The 27899-nt window shown below is 31.9% G+C and overlaps 1 protein-coding gene across 2 annotated transcripts in view; it reads left to right on the forward strand.

Annotated features, from left to right (window-relative positions):
* LOC143042503 (uncharacterized) overlaps window positions 1-27899 on the forward strand; it is a 32872-nt gene continuing 4973 nt past the window's right edge. For both annotated transcript variants that reach the window (XM_076214822.1, XM_076214823.1), the window contains exons 1-9: window positions 1-156; window positions 5710-5756; window positions 9481-9594; window positions 12526-12633; window positions 15135-15249; window positions 21846-21972; window positions 23880-24295; window positions 27051-27075; window positions 27289-27354. In XM_076214822.1, coding sequence (XP_076070937.1) covers window positions 43-156; window positions 5710-5756; window positions 9481-9594; window positions 12526-12633; window positions 15135-15249; window positions 21846-21972; window positions 23880-24295; window positions 27051-27075; window positions 27289-27354 — 1132 coding nt within the window. In that variant the 5' untranslated portion in view covers window positions 1-42. The remainder of the gene's footprint in view (window positions 157-5709; window positions 5757-9480; window positions 9595-12525; window positions 12634-15134; window positions 15250-21845; window positions 21973-23879; window positions 24296-27050; window positions 27076-27288; window positions 27355-27899) is intronic.

Consider the following 27899-nt stretch of genomic DNA (forward strand, 5'->3'; position numbering starts at 1 on the left):
CTGGTTTCAAGCTATACTGTCAGGGGCGGTAAATACGAAAAAATGGCGGAAAATGTTTACAAACACAGCAAGCACTTGTTTACAAAAGAAAATGAACCAATTGTATTTTTCTTGAGACCTTGCACAGATAAATCTAAAATCAATCCATTAGTTGAGGTGCAGTATCTTCTTGAATTATTCTCTAAGAAAAAAAAAACAAAAAAAAACAAGGCAGACCACGGCTCTTTCCCACAGGCACTTGTTTCTATCCATACGAATAGTCGACCTTTGTATGGATAGAAATTAGTGCCTGTGCTTCGTATGGATAGAATCAAGTGCCTGTGCTCTTTCCACACCAAAAAAGAAAGAAGGTCAAATAATCACATTTGGTTCGAATAAACTTCATAGAAGGCAACATTGGTCATTTGCTTAACTGTAGGTTGGTAGTCCCTTTTATTGAAATGGTGGTCAAGTGATGCAATAAAAAGGAATGTCAATGATCAGCGGTATCAGGTCCGTTCGCGCCCAATATACTTTCGCACCCTACACGTTCCCACCTCGCACGTTCGCACCCAAGGTCCGTTCACACTCTACACGTTCACGCCCAATTTTAATTCAAATTCCAGTTGAATAATTGGAAAATCATAATTGTTGGTTTTAATCGCTTTCGTGTAAATACTGAATGTATTTATATAGCTTGGTATGAGTAAAAGATTGAAGATTTTAAATGAAAAACACAAAAGATAATTGTTTTTAACAGCTTGGTCCCTTTGATCTGAAACAATGAAACAATAAAATATAGCAATACACTATTATAATAACCAAAACATGATAAAATTTATTCAACACACAAAAAAAAACGAAGTCAGAATCTCACTTCATTTTGAAACAAGGCAATGAAACAAAGTTATAGCAATACACTAACCAAAACATGATTAAGAGTTATTCAACACAAAATAAAACGTTGACAGAATCCCACTTTATTTAAAAAGGAATATTAATTTTTTTTAACAATACACTATACAAAACATGATTAAGATTTTAATCACAATACAAAAAATGCTTTCTCACTTTATTTTGAGACAATGAAAACAATTATACTTATAAGAATACTACTTGCCAAAACTTGATTACAAAGTTATTAAACACAAAACCAATTGAAATTTGGCGCGAACATGTAGGGTGCGAACAGACTTTGGGTGGGAACATGTAGGGGGCTAACACGAGTGGGTGCAAACGTGAATGGGCGCGAACGGACCCGGATTCATGATCAGCATAGTTGGATAAAATTGCTCTTGGATTATACGCTTTCATGTCGATCCGCCCTAGTTGATCCAGCCCAATATTTAAAGTAAAAATAATCCACAGCCATACAGAGATTTTTGTTGAAAGTTTTTTTAACATAGATTACTCACTTGCTTTGCTATGTTGTGCTAGCGCTTATTATTTAAAAAAAGTTCTAAACAACCTTTTGATTCCAAAAAATCTCGTGTTGAGTCATTAAAAGCGAGAGCACCCTGATTGGTGTACTTGAGTTGGTCCATATTTATATTTGTTTTAACCAATAACTAAATTGATAAACTTTTTTTTAAGAAAATCAATGCTAGCACTACCCTGATTGCATGCAATATTATGTTTACCAGTCACCGAATTGCCAAACATGAGAGTATAAGGGGAAAGGCTGTGGATTTTCTATAAAATTTCCATATGTTTAGCACTGAATCAACACAAGGGTACATAATCCTTAAGGGCATACGATACAGTTACAGGGAAGGTAATGACGTTGCAAACGTAAATTGTTATTTTTCGCGACGTCAAACTGTCTTATCGGGAAAAGATTCAGTTTTCGACTGATTATTATCATTCAAACTTATTTAACTTGAAAATGTGTTCATGGGCCGAGCTTCTTTAAAATGCTATTTGGTTTGATAACACGAGAAGAATATGTGTGCCAATTTTCGTAAATAGTGCAATTTTTTAAAATTTGATAAATATGCTGCAAAAATGATGTTTTTTACTACATTCGTGAACATTTGATAAAAATGAGTTATTTTTGAATAAAAAATGTATAAATTTCTAAGAGACTTATAAACTACAGTAATTACAAATTATTTAACAAAAAACAGTTTATTTTTTAAATCAAAAAAGTTATGGTTTTCTTTTGAAAGAGAAAATACAGCCACAAATGCGATTTTTGAGCAAATATACAAAATTTCGACCTCATTTTACTCAAAAAGTAGCACATGAAGGTATATTTTTTTTATTACATATTTGATTTAATCAGGTAAAAAATAGTCTATATGGAAATTTTTATCAAAATGTGAATATGGGATCAAAACTGTATTGTATGCCCTTACCGTGTTAATACACAAAATCATTAGCTTATAATCAAACAATCAATCATTCTGATATAAAAATATTAAAGAAAATATGGTATAATTGTTAATGAAACTAGAATCTATACTATTAAATGAGAAGACCTCATTTTGTGTGTCGCTCTCTTCCTTCCCCAATAAATGAATCACCATGCGTGCCCTCTGTGTCCTATAGGTACCATGTATTGGTCCGAGACCACAATTGTCGTCCCTCGATTTTCGTTGTTCACAAATATAGTCCCTAGTGTTGACAGTGGGTTACTTGCCATTAATTTTTATACCCCTTCCAAATTTATTTCTCCATGTTTAATGCCTCAAATTGCAAGTAGGGGGGGGGGGGGGGGTGAAATTACACTGTAAAAAAATTTGGGTCCAGAATTTTAAAGGAAAGTAGTGATTTGGTCCAGGTGAAAAAGGTTGAAAAATAGCACTTCGGAAAGCTGTCAAAAGATTTCAAGACGCCCTAAAGATAAAATTGTCCATATTTTGAGTTAGAGGCGATGAAGTTTTCTATAATTTTGATATAATTTGTCCCAAAAGTAGCACAACACACTGTAAAAGTTTCTTTGAGAAAGCGCAGGTGGGATTTTTTTTATTTACATTTATGTTCTAAAAGAAATGCACTACGAAATAATTGTGGTCTCGGACCTATTGTCGCATTTGTCATCCATTCTTAAGTTATGATTAATCAGTTTGGGTTATTTTGGGAGAAAAACGAAAAAAAACGTCAGGATATTTTTCCGTCATTGGACAAAATTTTAAGTCAGACTAGACATCCGGTTTGCGTTTTTTCTGTACTTTGTACATACCAAAGACTATGAATAACGTGTATTTGCTTTATATCTGCAATCATTTTTAAGTTTACTATCCAAGGCAGTCACTGAGTTTATTTTGTGTGTCGCTTTTCTTCCTTCCCCAATCATCATGCCTCTGTGTCCTATAGGTACCATGTGTTGTTGCATTTGTGATCATTTGTCATCCATTCTTATGATTATTCAGTTTGGGTTATTTTGGGAGAAAAAAACGAAAAAAACTGCATCCGGATATTTTTCCGTCATTGGACAAAATTTTAAGTCAGACTAGACATCCGGTTTGCGTTTTTCTGTACTTTGTACATACCAAAGACTATAAATAACGTGTATTTGCTATATATCTGCTATCTTTTTCAAGTTTACTATCCAAGGCGGTCACTGAGTTTACATAATAGAGAGGGTCTATATAATATCTCAACGACTGCCGTGGATCGATTAGTAAATTGAGAGTTGATAGTAAAAAGCAAATCGTACACTTTATTTAAATAAATAATATACAGATGAACGCTTACATTATTGAAATGAATAGAATTTTTTTAAGAGTTTTGGAGGAAAAAAATTAGGGGCCGGGTTAGAAAACAATTGTCATGTCCCAAAGTACCTATAACTTTTGATACCTTTTCAGAAATTCTTCCGTCATAAAATCTTTTACCAAAAAATTATCAGGTCACTAAATATAATAAATAGAGAGGGTCTATATAATATATCAATGACCGCCATGGATTGATTAGTTAACTGAGAATTGATAGTAAAAAGCAAACACACTTTATTTATAGTAAATTATGTTCATACCATACTAAATGTATGTTCATATTGAAATAAATAAAAAACAAAAAATGAAATTTTGGGAAAAAAGGGGAAGGGGTTCAAAAACAATTGTCCTGTTTCCAAGTACCTATAACTTTTATTACCTTTCCTGAAATTCTCCAGTCATTATTTTATTTTACAAAAATTCATCTTACAACAATTTACATACTTTCAAACACGCTCTGGATGCCCACGATTTCGCGGGTGTGTTCTAGCATTTATCATCCTTGAGTAAAGTATTTCAGTTTGGGTTATTTTGGGAGGAAAACGAAAATATAGGCATCCATATATTGTTTCTGTCATCGGACTGACTTTTTGAGAAATATTAAAGACTTCTGCTGTCCATAAGGCCTGTTTTGAAATTAAACATAATATATAAGTAATAATAAGTACTTGGGACAGAACAATTATTTTTTGCGTTTTCTGTATACTATGATCATACATATACTATAGATAAAGTGTATTTGCTATTTATATATATATTATCAATTCCAATAGTTTTCTATCCACGGCGGTCACTGAAATATTTCTGTATACAACATACATATACTATGAATAAATTGTATAAATTTGCTATAATTTACTATAAATTCCAATAGTTTACTGGGGTAACTTTTAATATATCAGTGACCATTTTGTTTAGTAATTATAGTATATATAATTATAGTATATATATATATGTATCTTCATAGTATAGGTAGCACTCCACAGTTAGAAAATAAAATTAAAAATGAGCCCCAAAATTTTTTATCATTTCCTATTCCTGGATTTCTAATACATTAACCTAACAGTTTGTGTTGTACATGTGCATATGTATGTAATCAGTATCTTCCATAGATTTGATTTTCAAAAGTTAAAAGGGTGAAAATTAATTCCTTTTATGTGTATCCATGGCAACATTCTGCATTTATTTACCATAAAATATTGCAAAAAGGGGGGTGAACATGTCACATATCCCCCCAAAATTTGGATCAAACTAGAATTTCAATGCCTTTGAGTGATACCTTTTTAGAAACTGTTTTCATAAATCTTCCTAATGATCAAATAAAAAATGGGTGTCTTTTGCCTCATTTTTTCGTAAAATCCAATCACAAAGTTCGTGCAATAAAAAGTTGGAAAAAAACATTACAATAATTGCCGGACCAATGTATGGTATGGACATGCAAATACGGACTGTCATACAGAAAACAGCCTATATTACATACATTACATAACCTTGTTGTTCATATAAAACCCAATACAAAGGCTATTTTAATACTCAGCTATCTAAAAATGAATTTTATTGCATACTAGCTCTCATATTTTAAAAATCCACAGGGGCCAAAATGCGAAACTACACACCTAACTGTGGAGTGCTACCATACAGAAAAACAAAGAATAAAAATCGGTAGTTGGAAAAAAAGGGGGTCGGGCAAAACAAATGTGCCCAGTCCCCAAGTACCTATGACATTTGATACCTCTCCTGGAATTCTCCAGTTATAATTTTTTTTGCAGTTTACATACGCTCTATTTCCCCGCAATTTGGCGGGTGTGTTCTAGTAATCAATTAAAACTACTGGTATCTAATTATATACTGTATTTAAAAACTATTGAAATGATAATATATTTTAAAAAAGAGTCACATATATTTTAACACATGTAATGACAACTAATATCAAACATTGTTATCTTCTTAGTTTTAATGTCTGACATTAATAATAATGTTTAATTTTATGTTTTTCATGTTATGTCTTCAGTATGGTGGAGGGAAGGTCCTTTCTAAATTTGTGACTGGAGCTATCAAGTAAGTATGAAATATAAGTTCATGAAGCCATACCATTTTATAAGGGTTGAAATTCATTAATCTTATGCATTTTTCTGCTACATGTACCTTTTCCATTCTTCAAAGTTATTATGATTCGAAATTGAGTTATTGGTTATCCCTAGTAATGGGGTGGGAAAACATTGAATTATACCAACAACACATCATCCAGGAAAACATACATTTTTAAAGTCATCAATGTATATTCTTTAATGCTTTTTGCCTTGTTTGCAATACTGTAATACAATTGAGCAAAGGGGAGATATTAATTTGATACAGTGTGTTCTAATTTTGTTTCTCTGTCCTGAGGTGTGTTCTAATTCTGTTTCTCTGTCCTGAGGAGTAGATAGGTAAAAGAACCAGGTACATTTGTGTGCACAGCCTCTTGTATGAAAGGCCTGCGACTTTATAAAAAAATCTGAATGTAAGTTATACTCAAAAGTGTTTCCCTTCAGAGTATTTTCACCCGTAAGATTTTTTTTGTGAAAATAGTTCTAATTCTGATTCTCTGTTTGGAGGGTTTCAAGGAAGACTAGCTTTATTGTTGCTTACCATGCTAACTGTACTATCCTCTAAGCAAAGAATTTATTTACCTGTTTACTTGGTTTCCGTTCTTTTACTTTAGTTTGCCTCAACCAAATGTTATAAAAGTTGTACACATTTATTATTACCACAAAACACAGATCAAGGTTGATTTTGGGTGGAATCACTTTAACCATTCTTAAATTCTGTGCCTTTATAAACGGGACAATGGCTAAATCTATAGTTTCCTTTTTCTAACATTAATTTGCCTGAACTAATTGTTATGAAACTTATATACATCGCTTATATGTGTGTTACAATTTAACGTTGCGTCGTTTGTTTTCTCTTATTTTTGAGTGTAAATTGACATTGCGATAAGACGTGTCATGGTACTTGTCTATCCCAAATTCATGTATTTGGTTTTGATGTTATATTTGTTATTCTCGTGGGATTTTGTCTGATGCTTGGTCCGTTTCTCTGTGTGTTACATTGTAGTGTTGTGTCGTTGTTCTCCTCTTGTATTTATGCGTTTCCCTCAGTTTTAGTTTGTTACCCCGATTTTGTTTTTTGTCCATGGATTTATGAGTTTGAACAGCGGTATACTACTGTTGCCTTTATTTATATAATTATTATCACAAAACGGTCCTGCATCTGTAAGTGGAAGTTGACTCCTGAATATTTTCAAGCAGGGGCATCTGCAGCTCATAGACGCATTCTCCATTTATTTCTGTCTATGAAGAATTAACATCATCATGATCAATGTGGTGCACATGGTAATCTGCGTAGCAATTTATTTGAAAGTTGAAGAAATCAGAAGACTTGTTTCATCCAAAATTGAATTATTCACTGCTGAACTGTAATTGTAAATTTCAGATTGTCACTGGATCCTGTTTAAATGATTACATTCCTATTCTCTGCTGAACTGTAATTGTCTATTTCAGATTGTCACTGGATCCTGTTTAAATGATTACATTTCTATTCACTGCTGTACTTTAATTGTCTTTTTCAGATTGGCTCAGGATAGGGATTATGTATCTTCTGGAGATTACATTTTTATTCTCGGCAGAACTGTAATTGTCATTTTCAAATTGGCTCAGGATGGGGATTATGTTTCCTCTGGAGATTACATTTCTATTCTCTGCAGAACTTTAATTGTAATTTTCAAATTGGCTCAGGATGGGGATTATGTTTCCTCTTGAGATAACTTTTATATTCTCTGCAGAACTGTAATTGTCATTTTCAGATTGGCTCAAGATGGGGATTATGTTTCCTCTGGAGATTGCATTTCTATTTACTGCTGTACTTTAATTGTCTTTTTCTGATTTGCTCAGGATGGGGATTATGTTTCCTCTGGAGATTACATTTCTAATCACTGCTGAACTTTAATTTCTTTTTCAGATTGGCTCAGGATGGGGATTATGTTTCCTCTGGAGATTACATTTCTATTCACTGCTGTACTTTAATTTCTTTTTCAGATTGGCTCAGGATGGGGATTATGTTTCCTCTGGAGATTACATTTCTAATCACTGCTGTACTTTAACTGTCTTTTTCAGATTAGCTCAGGATGGGGATTATGTTTCCTCTGGAGATTATATTTCTATTCACTGCTGTACTTTAATTGTCTTTTTCTGATTTGCTCAGGATGGGGATTATGTTTCCTCTGGAGATTACATTTCTAATCACTGCTGTACTTTAACTGTCTTTTTCAGATTAGCTCAGGATGGGGATTATGTTTCCTCTGGAGATTACATTTCTATTCACTGCTGTACTTTAATTTCTTTTTCAGATTGGCTCAGGATGGGGATTATGTTTCCTCTGGAGATTACATTTCTATTCACTGCTGAACTTTAATTTCTTTTTCAGATTGGCTCAGGATGGGGATTATGTTTCCTCTGGAGATTACTTTTCTATTCACTGCTGAACTTTAATTGTCTATTTAAGATTGGCTCAGGATGGGGATTATGTTTCCTCTGAAGATTATTTTTCTATTCACTGCTGTTCTTTAATTGTCTTTTTCAGATTGGCTCAGGATTGGGATTATGTTTCCTTTGGAGATTACATTTCTAATCACTGCTGAACTTTAATTTCTTTTTCAGATTGGCTCAGGATGGGGATTATGTTTCCTCTGGAGATTATATTTCTATTCACTGCTGTACTTTAATTGTCTTTTTCAGATTGACTCAGGATGGGGATTATGTTTCCTCTGGAGATTACATTTCTATTCACTGCTGTACTTTAACTGTCTTTTTCAGATTAGCTCAGGATGGGGATTATGTTTCCTCTGGAGATTATATTTCTATTCACTGCTGTACTTTAATTGTCTTTTTCAGATTGGCTCAGGATGGGGATTATGTTTCCTCTGGAGATTACATTTCTAATCACTGCTGTACTTTAACTGTCTTTTTCAGATTAGCTCAGGATGGGGATTATGTTTCCTCTGGAGATTACATTTCTATTCACTGCTGTACTTTAATTTCTTTTTCAGATTGGCTCAGGATGGGGATTATGTTTCCTCTGGAGATTACATTTCTATTCACTGCTGTACTTTAATTTCTTTTTCAGATTGGCTCAGGATGGGGATTATGTTTCCTCTGGAGATTACATTTCTAATCACTGCTGTACTTTAACTGTCTTTTTCAGATTAGCTCAGGATGGGGATTATGTTTCCTCTGGAGATTACATTTCTAATCACTGCTGTACTTTAACTGTCTTTTTCAGATTAGCTCAGGATGGGGATTATGTTTCCTCTGGAGATTACATTTCTAATCACTGCTGTACTTTAATTTCTTTTTCAGATTGACTCAGGATGGGGATTATGTTTCCTCTGGAGATTACATTTCTAATCACTGCTGTACTTTAACTGTCTTTTTCAGATTAGCTCAGGATGGGGATTATGTTTCCTCTGGAGATTATATTTCTATTCACTGCTGTACTTTAATTGTCTTTTTCTGATTTGCTCAGGATGGGGATTATGTTTCCTCTGGAGATTACATTTCTAATCACTGCTGAACTTTAATTTCTTTTTCAGATTGGCTCAGGATGGGGATTATGTTTCCTCTGGAGATTACATTTCTAATCACTGCTGTACTTTAACTGTCTTTTTCAGATTAGCTCAGGATGGGGATTATGTTTCCTCTGGAGATTACATTTCTAATCACTGCTGTACTTTAACTGTCTTTTTCAGATTAGCTCAGGATGGGGATTATGTTTCCTCTGGAGATTACATTTCTACCAAATATGTATTGGATTGTGTAAAAAAAAATCATCTTTTGGATACAGAGAAATACAAAATGAAAAGGTTTGGAATACTAGTTTCTTCATGCTGGCCATGCTGGGCTCCAAACTAATAAAACTGTCATCATACCTTACAAAAGACTACACTTTGAATAACAAATGAAAAATTTACTTGCTCCAAGTTTTTACTTCTAATACTTTAACCAGGTTTTTATGAATGCCATTTTGGCTTCAGAAAAGACACTTCCTGGGAACAAAAATGTGCGAAAAGATTGAACAAGTTTTTTTTTATACATGGTTGATATGCCTGTATACATACTTATTCCCTTACACAGAAATTAATTTACAAGTGTGTAACTTGGATTATAGTTCTTCATATTAAAAACAAGATTAATTAGGATAAATGAGAAAAAGGAATTCCTTACTGATGATAGATTGTTGAAAGGAGGTCAACCACTACTGTATAGTGTAGTTTTAAGTGAGTCTCATAATGTAAGAAATTATCTGCTCTGCTTTATTTAATTGGAGGTTAATGCTAACATAGGTAAATTAAAAAGTTCGTTAGTAGTTAAAAGACAATATTTATAGTTACTGTGGATTCATTATTATTCGTGGGATACAGGGTTTCCCCCGAGTCAATAATTTTTTCGCCACTTCTTTCACCAAATCAATATATTTTTCACCACTGTATCATTTTTTTCGCCAAGTAACATATATATTTTTTTTTTTCATTTAAAATTTTCCTTCCCCCGCCCCCTAAATAAGATGAGTTTGACCCATTGTCGCCTATGATTATTTTCTCAAATTTATGTTAGAGTCAACATTGTAATGAATAAAACTAAACATTTACTTTTAAAAAGAAGAACTTTATTTTTAACTTAAAAGGGGAAAATTCATTATATTTTAAAAAACTTTAAAAGAAGGGGGCCACTTACTTTTAAAAATAAAGAAGATATAAGTCCCGGAATATAACAAAATTCTTGGAAATGTTTTAACCATATAATACCAGAAAGATGTACAGTTCTTTGGGAAAGTTTCTTCAAAATAAAAATATGTGCCCTTTTGTACTAAGAAGTGGTTTTTATAACAAATCAAAAGTTTTTATCACTAGAAATTCATCCCTCATTTAAGGCATAATCATTACATTGAAGGGTTACTCTCATTCGAGGGGTTGTTCCAAGATCTTCCCAACCTTTTGAATAGATTTCTTTATAACAACAGTTTTCTTTTCTCGACCATTGTAAATGAAAAATTTGAGAAGTAAAACTATGCTTGAAACATGTGTGTCACTGAAACTACTAGTTCCCACTCAAATCAATTATCTATATCAAATTAAAGTCAAAGGATAAGGGACGACATCAAAAGATCGATGTAGGATAAAAAACTTAAATCGAATAGTTTGGGGGTGGGGGGTTAACATTGCTGCAAGTTTTGTTAATCTAAAATCGATTTTACATATATCCATATAGGTAAATCAATTTTTCCCAAATTAAGTTAAGAAGGGGGGTAGGGGGGTCAGCGAAAAAACTATGTGAATTAAGTTTTTTATCCTACATTGAACTTTTGATGTCGTCCCTAAAGTTTTCAATCGGAGATTTTTCTTGCTTTTGAATATTTTTCGTTATATTAACAGTTTTCTTTTCTGGACTATCATTAAAAGAAGGAGAGGAGACGTCAAAATTTTGCTTCAAACATGTGCGTTACAAATTAATTAAAGTAGTTAATAAATCCTTTATGTAACATGTGACGAACGCCATTTAACCATATCATTTTGTCAAACAATATACAATCAACACCTTTATTAATTAGTCCTTTGTTGTCGATAGCTATAAAATGCAATCAGCTGATTATTGATATTCTGTCAAAATCTTAACGAGTTCAAGGTGAATTCTGAGTATTGTCCGATCAGGTAAAGTCCGGGAAACCAGAAAAAAGTAAATAAACAAGATGGTTGAAAATAAATCGTTTTATATATATTTCTTTCGCCAAATTCTTTCACCAATGACGAATTTTAATCGCCACAATTTTTTTTTTTTTTCACAAATTGGGAAAATGGCGACCGCCAGCGGAAACCCTGGTGGAATACCAACTTTTGTTGTTTTCATTGGAACAGATGAAATATGTATTTAAATGTTCAACGAATCACAAATTTGCTTTTAGGTTGTATACATACTTTGACAAAACCACAAAATCAAATAATATCCATAAAAAAATGCAAGATTTCCTCATTCAAGGAAAATTGGTACCCACCATAAAAAAAAGGTTACACAGTATAAAATAATAACCAAATATACAATTTAGTATGTTAATTAAGAACTAGGAGTATTTCCTCAGGAAGGGGTTCAACTCTTATCAAGATATCTTGATTCATAACACAAACAAAACTGAAAGAGAGCCGTTGTGTAGTGGTTAGTGCATTGGACTACTAACACAAAGGTTCCTGGTTCGATTCCCGTTCGGGATGAAAATTTCAGGAACTCCATTTTCGGCTCTCCCTTGACATCATTTGCGAGTATGGTCTTGAGGAAACAACGATAGTCTGTCGGAAGGGAACGATAAATGGCTGACCTGTGTTAAGAGACACGTTAAAGACACCAAGGTTGTAGATTTCGAAAAAGAGTAGGCTAATGCCGCTACAAGGCAGCACTAGCAACCGCAAAGTGGAAAGGGATTAATATAAGTTGCAAAGCTTTTTTCCCAATCCACTATAAATAAATATGTTTAAACTAACAAAACTGAATTCTAATACTTGTATATATTTATCAAGCATGCTTGAGGTTTAACCATTAGAAGGAAAAAATTGGGATCATAGAAAACAAAGGACCTTAAAGAATATCCAGATAAATTCCAAGGTCAGCTGTAATGTGGCTGGAAGCTTAGTTGCTGTGCAATCCCATAATTTTAAAACAAAACATATTATTTAATTCAGCACCAATGCACCAACTTTAAATGGCTTTACATGTGTTTATCTGTAGAAATGTTTGTATAATTTCAGACAGGGAAGTAAAAAGTTCAGTGTTGACAATGCTGAAGAGTTGAGTAATGTTAGTGATGATCTGAGTCCTTCCAGTTCTGTTTATATTGAAGCCAAAGATGTCAAAGGGTAATATTTCTTGTTATACCAAATGTTGAATTGATAAGATAAGGTTAAATGCTTTTTCTAAGAATGAAATGTTCATAATAAAAACTTTGATCGCATAATAACTTGCATACAATTTAAAACAATTAAGTTCACGGCCCAGGGTTCTCGCTTAGGCAAGTCTATGAGTTCTGGACTCATTAAAATCTCTCTGGACTCACCTTTTTTCAAAACTGGTGAGTCCACAGATGCAAGTAATCTGAATTTAATGTCATTTCATTGCTCTGTTAGGCCATGGAGACTAAAATATTACATTATATTGCAATAAAATATCTTCTTCTTGCTGTTGGACTCACCATGGCCAAAAATTATTAGTCCCTGGACTCGCCTTCAAAAATCCTTAGCTATAACCCATGTCACCAACTCACATCTAGTTTGTGACAATATAAACCAGTTAATATAAGAATAAGAAGATGTGGTATGATTGTCAATGAGACAACTCTCCACAAGAGACCAGATGACACTGAAATTAAGTTTATGAATAGGTCTTAAATGTGGCATGAGCACAAATAAATGTAGGACTCAAGAGGTGCAATTGGGACACTGAAGTGCTACAGTCACGCTGAAGTGTGATGGTCTATGACAAGGTGTGTTAGTCCATTCTCTGATGTGCAATGATCTATTTGACGCATATCTTCTAGTTTAAAATTTACAGCAGTGCAGTTATTATTAGAATTTTATTTGTTTAGCAGTCAGTATATAAATTTACTACTTTTCAATCCAATCTGTATATTCAAGTGTATTAAAGGACTACTTGCTGAACATGACAAGTGACTGCATAATTTTGTCTCTTTTATTTTCAACATACTGTATGTTGAAGTTAAAAAATTCAAACATATTTATTTTGGTATGTTTTCAAATTTTTATATGCAGATGTGGTATAATTTGCCTTTGACTTTTATGTAGATTTTGACATTAATTAATCGATATTTACACAACATATTTTACATATATGTAGTTCAACAATAAGGACATTTATACACTGGTAAATGATAGGTAATAACTAGTTCAAATATTGTTTTCAATAAAATTTGTTATTTTGATATTTTATCCAAACAATAGAACTGTTGACATTAAAGGATCATATGAATACTTGAAATGAAATGCATAATGAACTTCGGGAGTTCAACATTATTGCATTAAATGTGTTATGGCAATTTGAAAAGGAACAAACAGTAAAATTATATAAAGAACAGAGTTCCTATGTCCCCTGCATTGCACATATTTTATCTATCCAAGAGCAATAACTAAAAAAAGGTTTTCTATTAAACTTCTTACAAATGAAAGGTTCAGAGCATATACAATGTTATTTGAAATAATATAAATATTTCCAAGAGACATAACTTCTTCAAAATGATTTTACCAGAATCATACACATGAGAGCACTAACATTGCAATTTATCATATAATTGGTATTTCCAAGGGGCATATAACTCTAACAAAAAATGATTTTCAAACATGTCCAAGAAACTGCTGATATAAACATATGATTTAAATTCATAAAAATCTGGCAAGAACAATACTCATGAGAGCGTGACCAATGAAATTTTCCATAGAGTTAATATTTCCAAGAGCCATAACTATTTTAAATAGTTTATTGTTCTGAATTTCTAACTTGAAGTTGTCTGAGACAATCTGACAATGCTTATATAAACCTGTGATATAAGTTTTATACAAATTTAGAAAGAATTGTACACATGAGAGCCCTAACAATGAAATGTTCAATATAATTAATATTTCTAAGGGGCATAACTATTTTAGAAATAGTTGTTTGGCACTGATTTTGAAAAAAATTTCAGAGACATTGCTTATATAAACCTATGATATTAGTTTTATAAAAATTTTGCAAGAATTGTAAACATGAGAGAGCTAATAAAACTGGATGGACAGAAGCCTGCTGTGTGGGGGACTAAAATTATTAAAATAATTCAGTTTTAAAGCATTTAATCATTGGTTGTAGCCTATTTTCAAGAGAACCAATACTCCTATAGTTAGGCCATTTTTTGTAAAAATGCAGAACCTGGAAGAATTGGTATCTATAGGTTATGTACACAGGACAACACTGTAAATAGTATATTTTTTTTTATGAAGTACAATTTATAAAAAAAATGAATAAAGGGAGATTAGTCTTTGTAACCATGGATGATAATTGCATGTGATGATAAAAGAAGAAGTTGGGATATAAACTTTTTAAAGTACTACAATGATAACAACAGAACTGATATCTTTTTTGAAATTTATCTCTATTTACTTTATTAATGATATGTATTTTTGCAGAGCAATTCGAGTTTATCATTAAGAATGATTGCTTGTCCATTATTGAATAGTATATGACCTTTAAAATTATTTTATTTTTTTTGTGTTCATGAGTTGAGGTGTCACTAAAGATTATGCTTCATCTCATTGTTAATGAAATTGGCCATTTACATTAATATTTGATAAAACTTATGATCTATTTATTCCAGAAGAACTAAGTACACAGACGAAGAAGATGTGGCAATGTTGAGTTACATTGTAACAGAGCATCGTCAGAATGCTATACATGGAAATCAACTGTATAAAGACATGCAAGTCTTAAAGGTAAATTTAGGAAGGGGATAGTTCATGTATTTAAAAGTATAGAAATAGTTAACACCATTAACATTATTATGAATCTAAGATAAAGAAATTAGGAGATGTGATATGTTTGCCAATGAGACAACTATCCACCACAGATAAAAGATTAAGGATGTATACAACATGAACACTGTACACTTAAAACCTTCAACAATGAGAAAAACTCATAAACCATGAATGCAAATCTTAAAAAATTTCAGTCATTGAAATTCCTTTATCTTTCACCTGTTTGAACAGCTATAACTGATTTACAAAATAACATGAATTGAAAGTTAGTGGGTATTGATTTAATTTTTGTTTAATAAGTTTTGAAAATTTAAATTAATTTTCAGTTAAACTAAAAAATTGTGAAATCTTGAATTTTAGGAAACGACATGTTTCAAAATTAAATATTCACCCATCTCTTACTAAAATTAGCTAACATTACCATTCTACACAGTATAACCTGAAATTTTCTTCCTCAATGAGGCCATGACTTGCATTATGACAGGATGCCTTATCAAAGAATGCATTGTCCAACAGTTTTTATGGCCCTATCGTACTGGGGGGCACTAAGTTTTACTGTTGTCCATCTGTATGTCTGTACATCCCAAAATTGGTATTCGCTATCTAACTTAAGTTTTACTCAACCAAATGTTATACAATTTACAGTACGCCCGGAGAGTTTGTAATCCCAAACTCCATACACCGAAATTTTTCCTGGTGCGCACCAGGAAACTCCAACATCCCTCCCTAAATTCTCGGAGAAATTTGGGAGTATTCCCTCCGAGTTCTGGGTATATTGCTACCTTTTGTTTATTGTATTGATAATCAGGTTATATATCTGATTGCTTGAAACAAATAAAAGATTAAAACACAAAACGCTTTGGTAATTCTTTCAGTTACACAGTACATTTAAAATTAGTTTTATGAAAAAACAACTACAGTGAAACCTGTCCAAACCAAACACCTACAGGACTTTGCGTTTTGTTCGGTTTTCATAGGTGTTCGGATTGAAGAGGTAAACGGAAGTCGACACCAAAATAATTTTGGAACTTTCTGACAAGGCACGATAGGTGACACAACAGACGACAATTCATGATGATTTAGATGTTAATGTAAAAAATCTAGGTAGATGAAGAAAGACGTGTTTTTCCTTTTTTGATATAAATCAAACGCCACTCTGTCAATCACAATCCTCTTTGTGTAAAGGTATATTAAAATCATTCAATGATGTCCGACATGCAGCGATTTTGCTTTTTATAATTAATTTCTAATCCATTAATTCAGTGACCAATTCAGATGTTCAGTCACTGTCAATAGACGATTCCGAAGTTTTCTATTACCTGTGGGTACACACGAGTTCTCGGACTAAACTTTCACCCGCTGACTGATACTTTGCCACAAGATATTAAGAGCGAAACAACAGCAGGGGTCCAGTTTATTCTCGGACTTTATCGTTGACAAATAGATAACGGAGGAGAAGCATCTGAATTATATTTATAGGGCCTCTAAAGGGAATCCGACATCCCGTAAATATAATTCGAAAATCATTGACCTTGTGTTGCACGACTTCTTAAATGAGTGAAACGCTTTAAAAATATTATTTAAATAAATAGGCTAGCTATTAATTGGCAGTTACAAATTTGTGACCGTAAATATTTGAGTAACGAGCATTAAATTGATCTAAGGAAAATTTCCATTCTTGTCTAATAAGTCTACGCCATTTTTATTTTATGATTACATAATTGCTTGAAACAAAATAAAGATTTAAAAGCAAAATGCTGTTGTTAATTCTTTCAATTGCATTAAAGTTTTATAAAAAAAAAAAACTATACTTGATTTTGACCTCATATTTTTTATCGGTAAATTATATTACTTATGAAAAGAGACATACTTGCGTAAATATAAACGAAAACTAAAGCTGAATTTTAAATGTGAGCAGTTTAAAGAAAATTACGTTTCTCAAAACTTGTATACATGCAAGGAAAAAAGAAAATACTATTCACCATTCGTTATTCTTTATCATTGTTAATAAGTCTACGGCATTTTCTCTTTACGATTTGTTAGCATTACTTGAGGATAGATAATGCATTTTGGCTACAACAGGAATACTTCTATAGCTGCCTCAACTCATCGTTGCATAATATTCATTTATGCACAATGAATGTAAACTTGTGTGTTGTATTTAGGACAGTGATCTTTAAATATTGTTAATGCAATAAATTGCCGTGGGAAGACGATACACATCTCAGTGATCAACAGTCCGTGATTGAACTTAAATCTTGACTTCGCTCACAATATTGAATTCTAAAAATAGTGACATCAATTTTGTCCAAAAGATTTTTATTTAGCGGGAAATATTATCACGTAACAGTACTCTGGTGACCTTTCTGGATGACCGTGGGAAAATTCATTCAGGATTTAAATTTGCCTTGTAATGATTGACAGTTGTGTGCCTTAAGAGTTAGGCTCTAGAAGGTCCTTTTACAATTGATTAACCGGAATCTAAAATATAACCCTTTTCTGAATAAACGAACACTAGCCTTTTATTTTTATGTTTCTCAATAAACACAGAACGTAAATGTGGACATTATTTATACATCCATGGTCAACAATATGCATTAATGGTAGATGAAAACACGATGCATGTCGTTCAGTTCCTGTTGGCTGTTGGTACAGATCCTCAGTGAAAATGTGCAGATCGTTACAATCCAATCCACATTTTTTTTTCACATATTTCTTTCACGATATAATTTCATTTTAATATTCTATAGTAATTGTTGAAATACTTCTTTTTTTTTATTTCGCAAAGGACTTTTAACAAGAAATAAAATACGGATTGCGCTCATCCAATTTTATTTTAAATAATGAAGGATCAATAATATATAACAGATCATAACAGGGATAAACAACACATGATTTTTAGCTCACCTGGCCCGAAGGGCCAAGTGAGCTTTTCTCATCACTTTGCGTCCGTTGTCGTCCGTCGTCGTTAGCTTTTACAAAAATCTTCTCCTCTCAAACTACTGGGCCAAATTAAACCAAACTTGGCCACAATCATCATTGGGGTATCTTGTTTAAAAAATGTGTGGCATGACCCGGCCAACCAACCAAGATGGCCGCCATGGCTAAAAATAGAACATAGGGATAAAATGTAGAATTTGGCTTATAACTCTGAAACCAAAGCATTTAGAGCAAATCTGACATGGGGGTAACATTGTTTATCAGGTTAAGATCTATCTGCCCTGAAATTTTCAGACGAATCGGACAACCGGTTGTTGGGTTGCTGCCCCTGAATTGGCAATTTTAAGGAAATATTACCGTTTTTTTGGCTATTATCTTGAATATTATTATAGATAGAGATAAACTGTAAACAGCAAAAATGTTCAGCTAAGTAAGATCTAAAAATAAGTTGATATGACTAAAATGGTCAGTTGACCCCTTAAGGAGTAATTGCCCTTTACAGTCATTTTTAACCGGATTTTTGTGACAAAAATGTCGGTTATTGATTTGGGGATGTACGGCGGGCGGGCGGCCGGGCGGGCGGGCGGCAATCAAATGTTGTCCGTGCATTAACTCATGAACCGTTCAACCAAAGCTTTTAAAATTTTAATATGTTGTTACTGACAACTAAATGAAGGTCAAGTTCAATAATGGCGATTTTGACTTTTACCGTTCAGGAGTTATGGTTCTTGAAAGATTGAAAAATGGTTTTTCCAGTCGTGTCCGTGCATTTACGCATGAACTGTTCTACCAAAGCTTCCCAAATTTTAAAATGTTGTTACTGATGACAAAATGGAGGTCAAGTTCAATAATGACGATTTTGACTTTTACCGTTCAGGAGTTATGGTTCTTGAAAGATCGTAAAATGGCGTTTCAATTCACTTTATTGCATTTACTCATGAACCATTCAATCTAAGCTTTTCAAATTTTAATATGTTGATACTGATGACAAAATGGAGGTCAAATTTGATATTGACGATTTTCACTTTCACCATTCATCAGTAATGGTTCTTGTGATATTGCCAGGAAACAAATAAATGTTAATAAATCCGGTTTGCTGTCGTTGTGACAGCCTCTTGTTTACCAATTTTTTGTAATTTTTTGTAACAATTTCTCTTCAGTTAGTTTTATTTTTTTTAAATATTGAAAGGGGCAGTAGCTGTCATGGTCATTGATTTGACTCAAATTCTCATATTTGATTTATAACAATGTAAAACATTTATCCAAACTATCAAAAGTCTAAAATAAACAGTTTACAGAGCATGGGGTAGATAATATATAGGTTCGTTTCGTGTGTATTTTAGTCCAGACACCATCTAATTAACTATCGATTTGACCTCAGATAACCATATAAGCGATGTAAACATAAATAAAGATGTGAATAGATTAAACCAACACCTGCAATTGGATTTTTATAGGTCTGTTTGATTTTATTTTATAGATTAAAAATAGATGTTTCTCATTGTTTTTAACCGTATAAGAATGATTTTATGTGCATCGAATTAGTAATCAAATGATTTACCATAGTTTCACTTTCATTGTTGACATTCTTTTTCTTTAAATAACCAGTACACGTACAATGCATGCGTTGTCAATCTCTAGCTAGGGGTTAAATTGAAGTTCACATGAATACGGATTTAAAGAGGTCGACTCATTCACTTGCAAGTGAATAACTAATTATCAATGTTTCTTAGCGTAATTTGACAAAATTAAACCTTTTTGGTTGCAAAAAGCGAACTGTTATTTCACTATTTCACTTTCATTATTGATTGAACAGAAAATAATCAAACTTTAGATTTTTTATATTTCTCGTAGCTAGTGCCCCTTTAAAGGAATCACAGCAGAAATTTACTTGCAATGATTATCTCACTGCAAACTCATTATCCTTATAAAACTTCTAAATCAATATTTGGACATCATTTCTATTAAGTTGGAACTGAATGAAATCCATTTTGAACGATTGTTAGGTGGTTGTAAACAAATAGATCACGTTTTCTACTTTCGGATTTAAAATGAAATGAAAACGGGAAGTGACACGTGGATAATAAATTCAAAAGGAGTCTAGATTCATCAGGAAATTATCATTTTTCGATTAAAATTCCTTTGGTAAGAGATATATATTTGTCTCTCTCATTTAATTGGTACTAAATGATTTCGTATTTTACGTTTTTGGTGTCTATAAATAGTCATGCGTAGTACACTGTACAGGAAGCACCTGTTTGACTCGTGAAAACATTTCTGAATGTTTTGAATAAAGTTCTATACACAATATTGAAATTTATGCATGAAAAAAACCAGTTAAAGGGTACATCAGAGACGCTGGTACAATTTAAAAATTTCCAAACACAACGCAAAGACTGCAAAGATAAGCCAAAATATTTGTGGTAAAATCGTGTTTGTTGAAAAAACACAAATTATGACCTGACCGGACTATTACAAAAATACAAAATAAGTGTTTTATTCATATTTTTATTCGTTGATACTTTTATTTCAAATGACAATGACATGGGGCAAAAACATACAAGACTAATTATTTTATTTTGAATGATAATGTCACATTTTCATCTGTCAAAAAAAGGACATTTTAATACCCTGTTTTAAAGCACACAGGTGCAATCAAGATCGATTGAATGAACATAGGTAATAAATCTGGCCAATCCGATTATGTTATCACACGTCATTAATTTTCAGTACATCCGATAGGCAATAAACCAATTAACAGCCAACCGGTTGGGAGACAATCTTTGGAGGTAATTGGGAGTATAATCTGTGATTCTCGTTGTCATACCGCTACACTCCAAAATCGGTGATTAGAGTTCCTGATTACAAACTCTATGGGCGTACTGTATTTGGGTAGGGTCACTTTTATCATTCTAGAGTAATGCCCCTTTACAAATGGAAAAGTTGGTGAATTTTTCGTTACTGTTCTCTAACTTTAGTTTGCCTGAAAAAAAGGTTATAAAACTTATATGCAAAGTTGAATTTTGGTGGCTGCACTTAATCTTTTCTTGAGTTATGACCCTTTACAAATGGAAAAATTGCTGAATATTTTGTTTTTGTTCCATAACTTAAGTTTGCTTCAAGCAAATAATATAAAACTTATACACAATGCTTATTACAACAAAACACAGATTAATTACAAATAAGGGTAGTGTCACTTTTACTGTTCTTGAGTTATGCCCTTTATAATCTTATAAACAAGCAGGGGCATCATCTGTGTCCCATGGACACATTTCCCATTTATTTTTTTTCAAGTAGAAGGAGTAGAAGCATTAAAGCCTGGTTTTGGTCCAAGAAAATAAAATGTTTGATGACTATTTCAAATAATATTTAGAAATGCATAGGGTCAAGAAATAAAAATGAAAAATATAAAGATTTTTATCTGATGACATCTGATGACATCACAATTATGTACTGATTTCACAAAAACGATGAAAAATGCAGAGTTTATTCAGTTTTCTATTGTTATTTCCGGTTTCAGTAATTTAAGAATATGTATGATAACTTTTTAATTTGCAGTAATATTTTGGCCAAATAAACAGCCTTATTGAACCTATTCCTTTCATTTTTTTCAGATTACAAAGCATTCAGCTCCTTCAATGAACAGTAGGATGAGAAAATGTATATTACCAAACATCAGCAAATACAATATCCCAAAGAAATGGAAAAAAATATTTTCAGAAAAAGTTTCACCTAAAAAAGGCATGTCATTAATTTCTTTCATTTCTCCACATTTATAATTGTTATCATCTATGTTAATATTTTCCCCAGTTATTATTGTTATCTTTGTTATTTCCCCATTATTAGTGTTATATTCTCTGTTATCCTGTCCCTCTGGTATCTTTGTTATTTCCCCATTATTAGTGTTATATTCTCTGTTATCCTGTCCCTCTGGTATCTTTGTTATTTCCCCATTATTAGTGTTATATTCTCTGTTATCCTGTCCCTCTGGTATCTTTGTTATTTCCCCATTATTAGTGTTATATTCTCTGTTATCCTGTCCCTCTGGTATCTTTGTTATTTCCCCATTATTAGTGTCATATTCTTTGTTATCCTGTCCCTCTGGTATCTTTGTTATTCCCCCATTATTAGTGTTATATTCTCTGTTATCCTGTCCCTCTGGTATTTTTGTTTTCCCCCCATTATTAGTGTTATATTCTCTGTTATCCTGTCCCTCTGGTATTTTTGTTTTTCCCCCATTATTAGTGTTATATTCTCTGTTATCCTGTCCCTCTGGTATCTTTGTTATTCCCCCATTATTAGTGTTATATTCTCTGTTATCCTGTCCCTCTGGTATCTTTCGTCCCTCTTTCATTGTAGTTATCTGCTGTATTTACCAAACTAGCAGTTGAAGGGCATTTTGAAGCATTGGAAAAGTACTATCCTTACTGTATTGTAACAAACACCAGTTAAGGTTAAAAAATAAATTGTGTCTTATGAATTTCTAGTATGTACAACAAAGGTAGAATATCTTTGTAAACTATGGACAGTTTATCAGAGATATCATCAGTACTATATGTGTACACTAAAGGAAGGATGGGATTGATTTGGTGGTTATGGTCATAACTGTTTAGGAATTAGGGGCCTAAAAGGGGCCCAAATAAGCATTTTGTAGTTTGCAGACAATAACTTGTGTTATTAAGTGTATGAATCTCTCTGAAATTATTTCACAAGTTTCTATACTACAAAGGGGTGGTTAGGATTGACTTTGGGGGTTATGGCTCAAACCATTTAGGAATTAGGGAAAAAAGGGGAAACACAAGGGTTTATGATTTATCTCATTCTGGTTAAAGAACAATTGAGACAATTTAAAAGCAGTATAAGGGAGGTAATCCAAATCAATTTAAAGAACAATCTTTCATTACCTCCCTTACCCTGCTTGTAAATTATGTATTAAGAAATGATGATTGTCTTGAGGTGATTAGCTGTCAGTTTATTTTTAGCAGTTACTATTAATTAATATTAATTTTAGCCATGACTATGTATGTCATTAACTCATTTTATATTTTAAAACTTTTATGATGTATGTAAATGGGTAATTATGGGTGCAAACTCCATTAGGGGTCAATTTGCATCAGTGTAGTGTATTGCACAAAAACAAAACAATGAATGTAAATTCAAATCATATATAAAGCTGCCTTCCAAAACCAATAACAAAAAAAAATCATATAACTAATTTGAAGTTATTTGACTACAGTTATTCTGTGTCAGAAACCTATTATGTGTCAAAAATTTAATTACAATCTAAATTCAGACCTGTGTAAAGTGTAAATATTGTGTCTATTTTGGATGATACATATATATATATATATATATAGACCCTCAAATCTGCACATATAGTCATTTTAGGCATATAAACAATGATGAAATGTATAAATAAGTGTTTTAAAGTTTGTACACATGCACAATTACCACTGAGACTGCACTGTTTTTGAAAAAAGTTGTTCTTTTTGGGGATAATTTTAGACCATTTTTTTCAAATTTGGATTCTACTCCAGGGGCAGGGGGAAAAAGCCTTTATTCTCCTGTAATTTAAGGCAAATAATATCACTGATGTTAACAAGTATCAAATTGTTTTTAAATTCATGAATTGTATTTTTTTTATGCAGATAACACATTAACATTAGAGCAGACTATAAAAATAAAGGAAAACATAACAAATAGGAAATCCAAAATAAAACCAACAAGTGATTTATCTGATGAGATTGATTCCTTCATCTCAGAAGATGATTTTGATCAACAATTAAAAAGTATCAGCAAAGGCAATGTAAATTCAACACCAAACAAAGAGCTACAGGTGAATTTATCAAAGTCAGTTGTTACATCAGACAATCAACAAGTAGTTACACCAGATTGTAATCTAAACAACACCAATGAGGCTGGGTCAGATGAATGTTCTGATGAGGAATTAGATGCTAGTTTAATTAGATATCAAAATAATGAAGAGGAAAGTACGTCAACAAATAAGAATAGAAAGTCAAGAAAAAGATTACGAAAGAAAACTGATGACACACCAAATAAAAAGGTATGGCATTAACTCACAAAGATGTTCATAGTGTACATTAATTGTCAAGGTGTTGGATTATCCTTCTGTTTTGTGTATTCATGATTTAACTTAAAGCTTGTTATAAGGACAATTATTACTTGTTCTTTTCCTGAGAAAAAGAACAAACAGATAATCATTTACAATTTGGCAAGAAACTTTGGTGAATTATTTATATCTTTTGATTTGAGCTCCCTTTTGATTTTCATAATTTTAGATTTTTGCTTTTTCGAGTAATGGGGTTTTATTCAGAAAAAAAGGGTGATTTTTCAGTTTTCAGACAATAACTCAAAAATGCTTTCAGCAGTTTTCATACAACTTTGGTGAATTGCTTATATTATCTATTGACATAAGCTCCCTTTCAATTTTTATATTATTATGAAACTTGGGTGACTGGTGTATATCTATAAAGAAAACCTCCCTTTAGTTATTTCCTAATTTCATATATAAGTTATTGAACTTTTTTCTTTGAAAAAGGGAGGGGCGTATCGTGCGCTCATGGTGCAGCTGTTTATTGCCTAATATTTTAAAAACTTACTAAAAGATTTATAAATGCTGAAGATGAAGATGAGCAACAACTGCTTTCAGAGCCTCTAGTTATATTTTTTCATTGATTTTTGTCAAATTATTGTTTCCAATTGTGTAACAGCATTTGTACAGTTATTGAAGACTTAGAATTATTTTACAAATTCTTAAACTATCTATATGTTACAGGCATTTTCTAAATTTAGGCATTTTGTAAAATGACTGCATTTTCAGGCAATTTATAAAATGCCTAACCTTGACAGGCATTATACAAAATGACCAAAAATACCTAGTCATTTTGTAAAATGACTGAAATTTTGAAACAAAATTCAACAAATTGCCTGTTCAGTTTCAGGCAATTTGTGGAAGTATGTTATTATTGACAAAAACGGACATAAATACAATATCTTGCAAAGGAAATATCTAATGGTTCGGTAGAATCAATTTATTTTCCAAAAAACAGCTGGGAAGGTTTGTGTATGTCATATGATGTGTATTTTTTAGTTAAACTACATAAAGTACATACTCACTCTGTATTTCAGATACCAGTAGTAAATTTGTGATTTCTTTGTGAAAATGGCAAAAGGACAAATTGTTCTGTCAATAGAACAAAGTTTTCAATAGAAGTTTAAGAAATTCTGGATTCAAAAAAGTAAATTAATGAATTTGCCGCTTGCAATTGAAATGAAGGTATTTTGGATAGGCACAGTAAATTCCACCTGCAGAACAGACATAAATATTAAAAAATGTAGAGTTCTTAACGTGGAGAAAGTTTTGCATTTTACTAACATATGATAATATTTAATATTCCAATTCAGAAATAATGTTTTAATTTATTCACCTACATCGAAAAAAATCCCCCTCTACAATATGGGTTTTGCCATACAAGGCTGTGTTTTGATGTGATGCATAATATGGTTGATAGTGTCATCTGATACATTTTTCAATCAAGATAGCCTATTGCAAATTGTTGCCTGATTTAAATTTAATTTTGCAAAAGATAACAATATTTAAAAAAAATTATTTACATAGACTATAAAGGGCAATAACTATATAAGGGGTCAATTGACAATTGCTTATTGCGAAACACAATGCTGTCTTACGTTAAGTGTTTTTTCGGTAAAGGTAATGGAATATCCAATGTATGATGATTCCGGTTTCTCCAAATATGGTTGAAGTTCTAAAACCAGATTTTACGCAAAAAAATTATGTATTTACAAAAGTTTAGAACAAATATTGTGTAACAATTCTGTCATCCAAACATTTTGAGAAATGATAAATAATAGTCCATTTTTTTGGAATAATTCATTAAAATTTATTCTTGATTATTTATTCTTATTTTTTAATTCAGTAATAATTATCATAAATCAAACTGTTCTGATGTTCAAAGCTTTCAATTGTTTTTATTTTTAATATTTCATTCTTTAATATAATTTCAGGCATTTTGTAAAATGCCTTTCAATTTATCCTTGCATTTTGTAAAATGCCTAGAAAAATTAGTCATTATGTATAATGACTGAATCTTGCAGACATTTTAGAGAATGCCTAAAATTTTCAGGCATTTTACAAAATGCCTAAATTTAGAAAATGCCTGTAACATATATATACTCATTAAAAGACAAAAGAATCCAGTTAGAAGTGCTCTAAATTATTAAATCCAATCAACAACAAGTGTGAATCAGTCACATGTTGTGAACATTCAATGTGCTGTTAAATTCACTAGGAATTTTACATCAAACAGAAAAAAATTTGACAAGTCATGAGTCATTAATGTTATGTACATTTGTAAAATAGATTTTTTTGACAAAATTATAGAACAACAGGTTAAAATACAGCATCCTGTATTGAAATTATAGGACCACAGCTGTGTTCGAACAGTGCCTTGTGCCAACAGTGGTATATCTTCGGTTATGATCTAGGCATAATCAACTATAAAGTAAGGACATTGACAATTGATCATGATTAAATTTTGTTCCAGGGATCATAAACAGTAGTAAGGACACTGTTAATCTATCATGGGTTAAAGTTGATCCTTGGAAAATCAGTTATAGTCAGGACACAGATGTTGTTCAGTCTTGATCTAAAACTCTGTTTTCCAATAATCTCATACATGCAACATCTATCACCAATGTAAATCTGCCTAATGACAGAATCAATAAAAACACAAATCTAGTTCATGATTATAATGATAATTATGCATTTTGTTTTTCAGACAGAACAGACAAGGCAGTCTAATGGTAAGTCATAAATTGTTATACATGAAAATTATGAGTTATGTTGTAAGTTTTGGTAAAATATAAATAAGACTTGACTCAAAATGTACAATCTTATTGAACTTATACATCTTTTTAAGATACTCCAAAGTTTGATAAAAACAATATCTAATGAATATTAAAGAAACAGTATAAACTTTGTAATCATTGATAAGCTTGCAATATGTTTCTTTACAGAAAATAAAAAGAGTCGCACACAGTACATCCTTGATGATGAGGATAATACAGAAGACACATCTGATGGTAAGATTAGACATGCATTTGTGTAGGACCCATATATATATACTAATGTAGAGAAGTTGTAAACCTTTGTTCCAGTAGTTTGACAGGTTCTTATGTAAGTTTTATCTGCTTTAGGGATTTTAAATCTACATCTCAAACCACAAAACAGATCTCAAGCAAATGTCATTCAGAATTTGGAAAGGAGAATTTAGCCTGCCTTAGTCCAAATAGGGATAATCAGCTAAATCATTAAATATTTGGTCTATTTGGTACAAAAAATATAAAGAAGGCATAACCATTTTCTCCATGTTAGTCATTATTTTGTAGTTAAAATCTCATTATTTGAAAAACTTGGGCTTAAAATCCAGGATGAGCTATAACCATCATTTAGATTCCTAAAACTTTTAACAAACATTTCCTGTCAAACAACTTGACCAATCCAAATGAAGAAGTTTAAAAATGTGTAAGATGGTCTGTCTACCAACCAACATGGTTATCATTGCTTAAAGTAGTAGGGGCAATAAGGCCCTCATTTGGTGAAATATTACTGCAAATTTAAAAGTTAT

The sequence above is a fragment of the Mytilus galloprovincialis genome, chromosome 8 (assembly GCF_965363235.1).
Source record: "Mytilus galloprovincialis chromosome 8, xbMytGall1.hap1.1, whole genome shotgun sequence".
Lineage (NCBI taxonomy): Eukaryota > Metazoa > Mollusca > Bivalvia > Mytilida > Mytilidae > Mytilus > Mytilus galloprovincialis.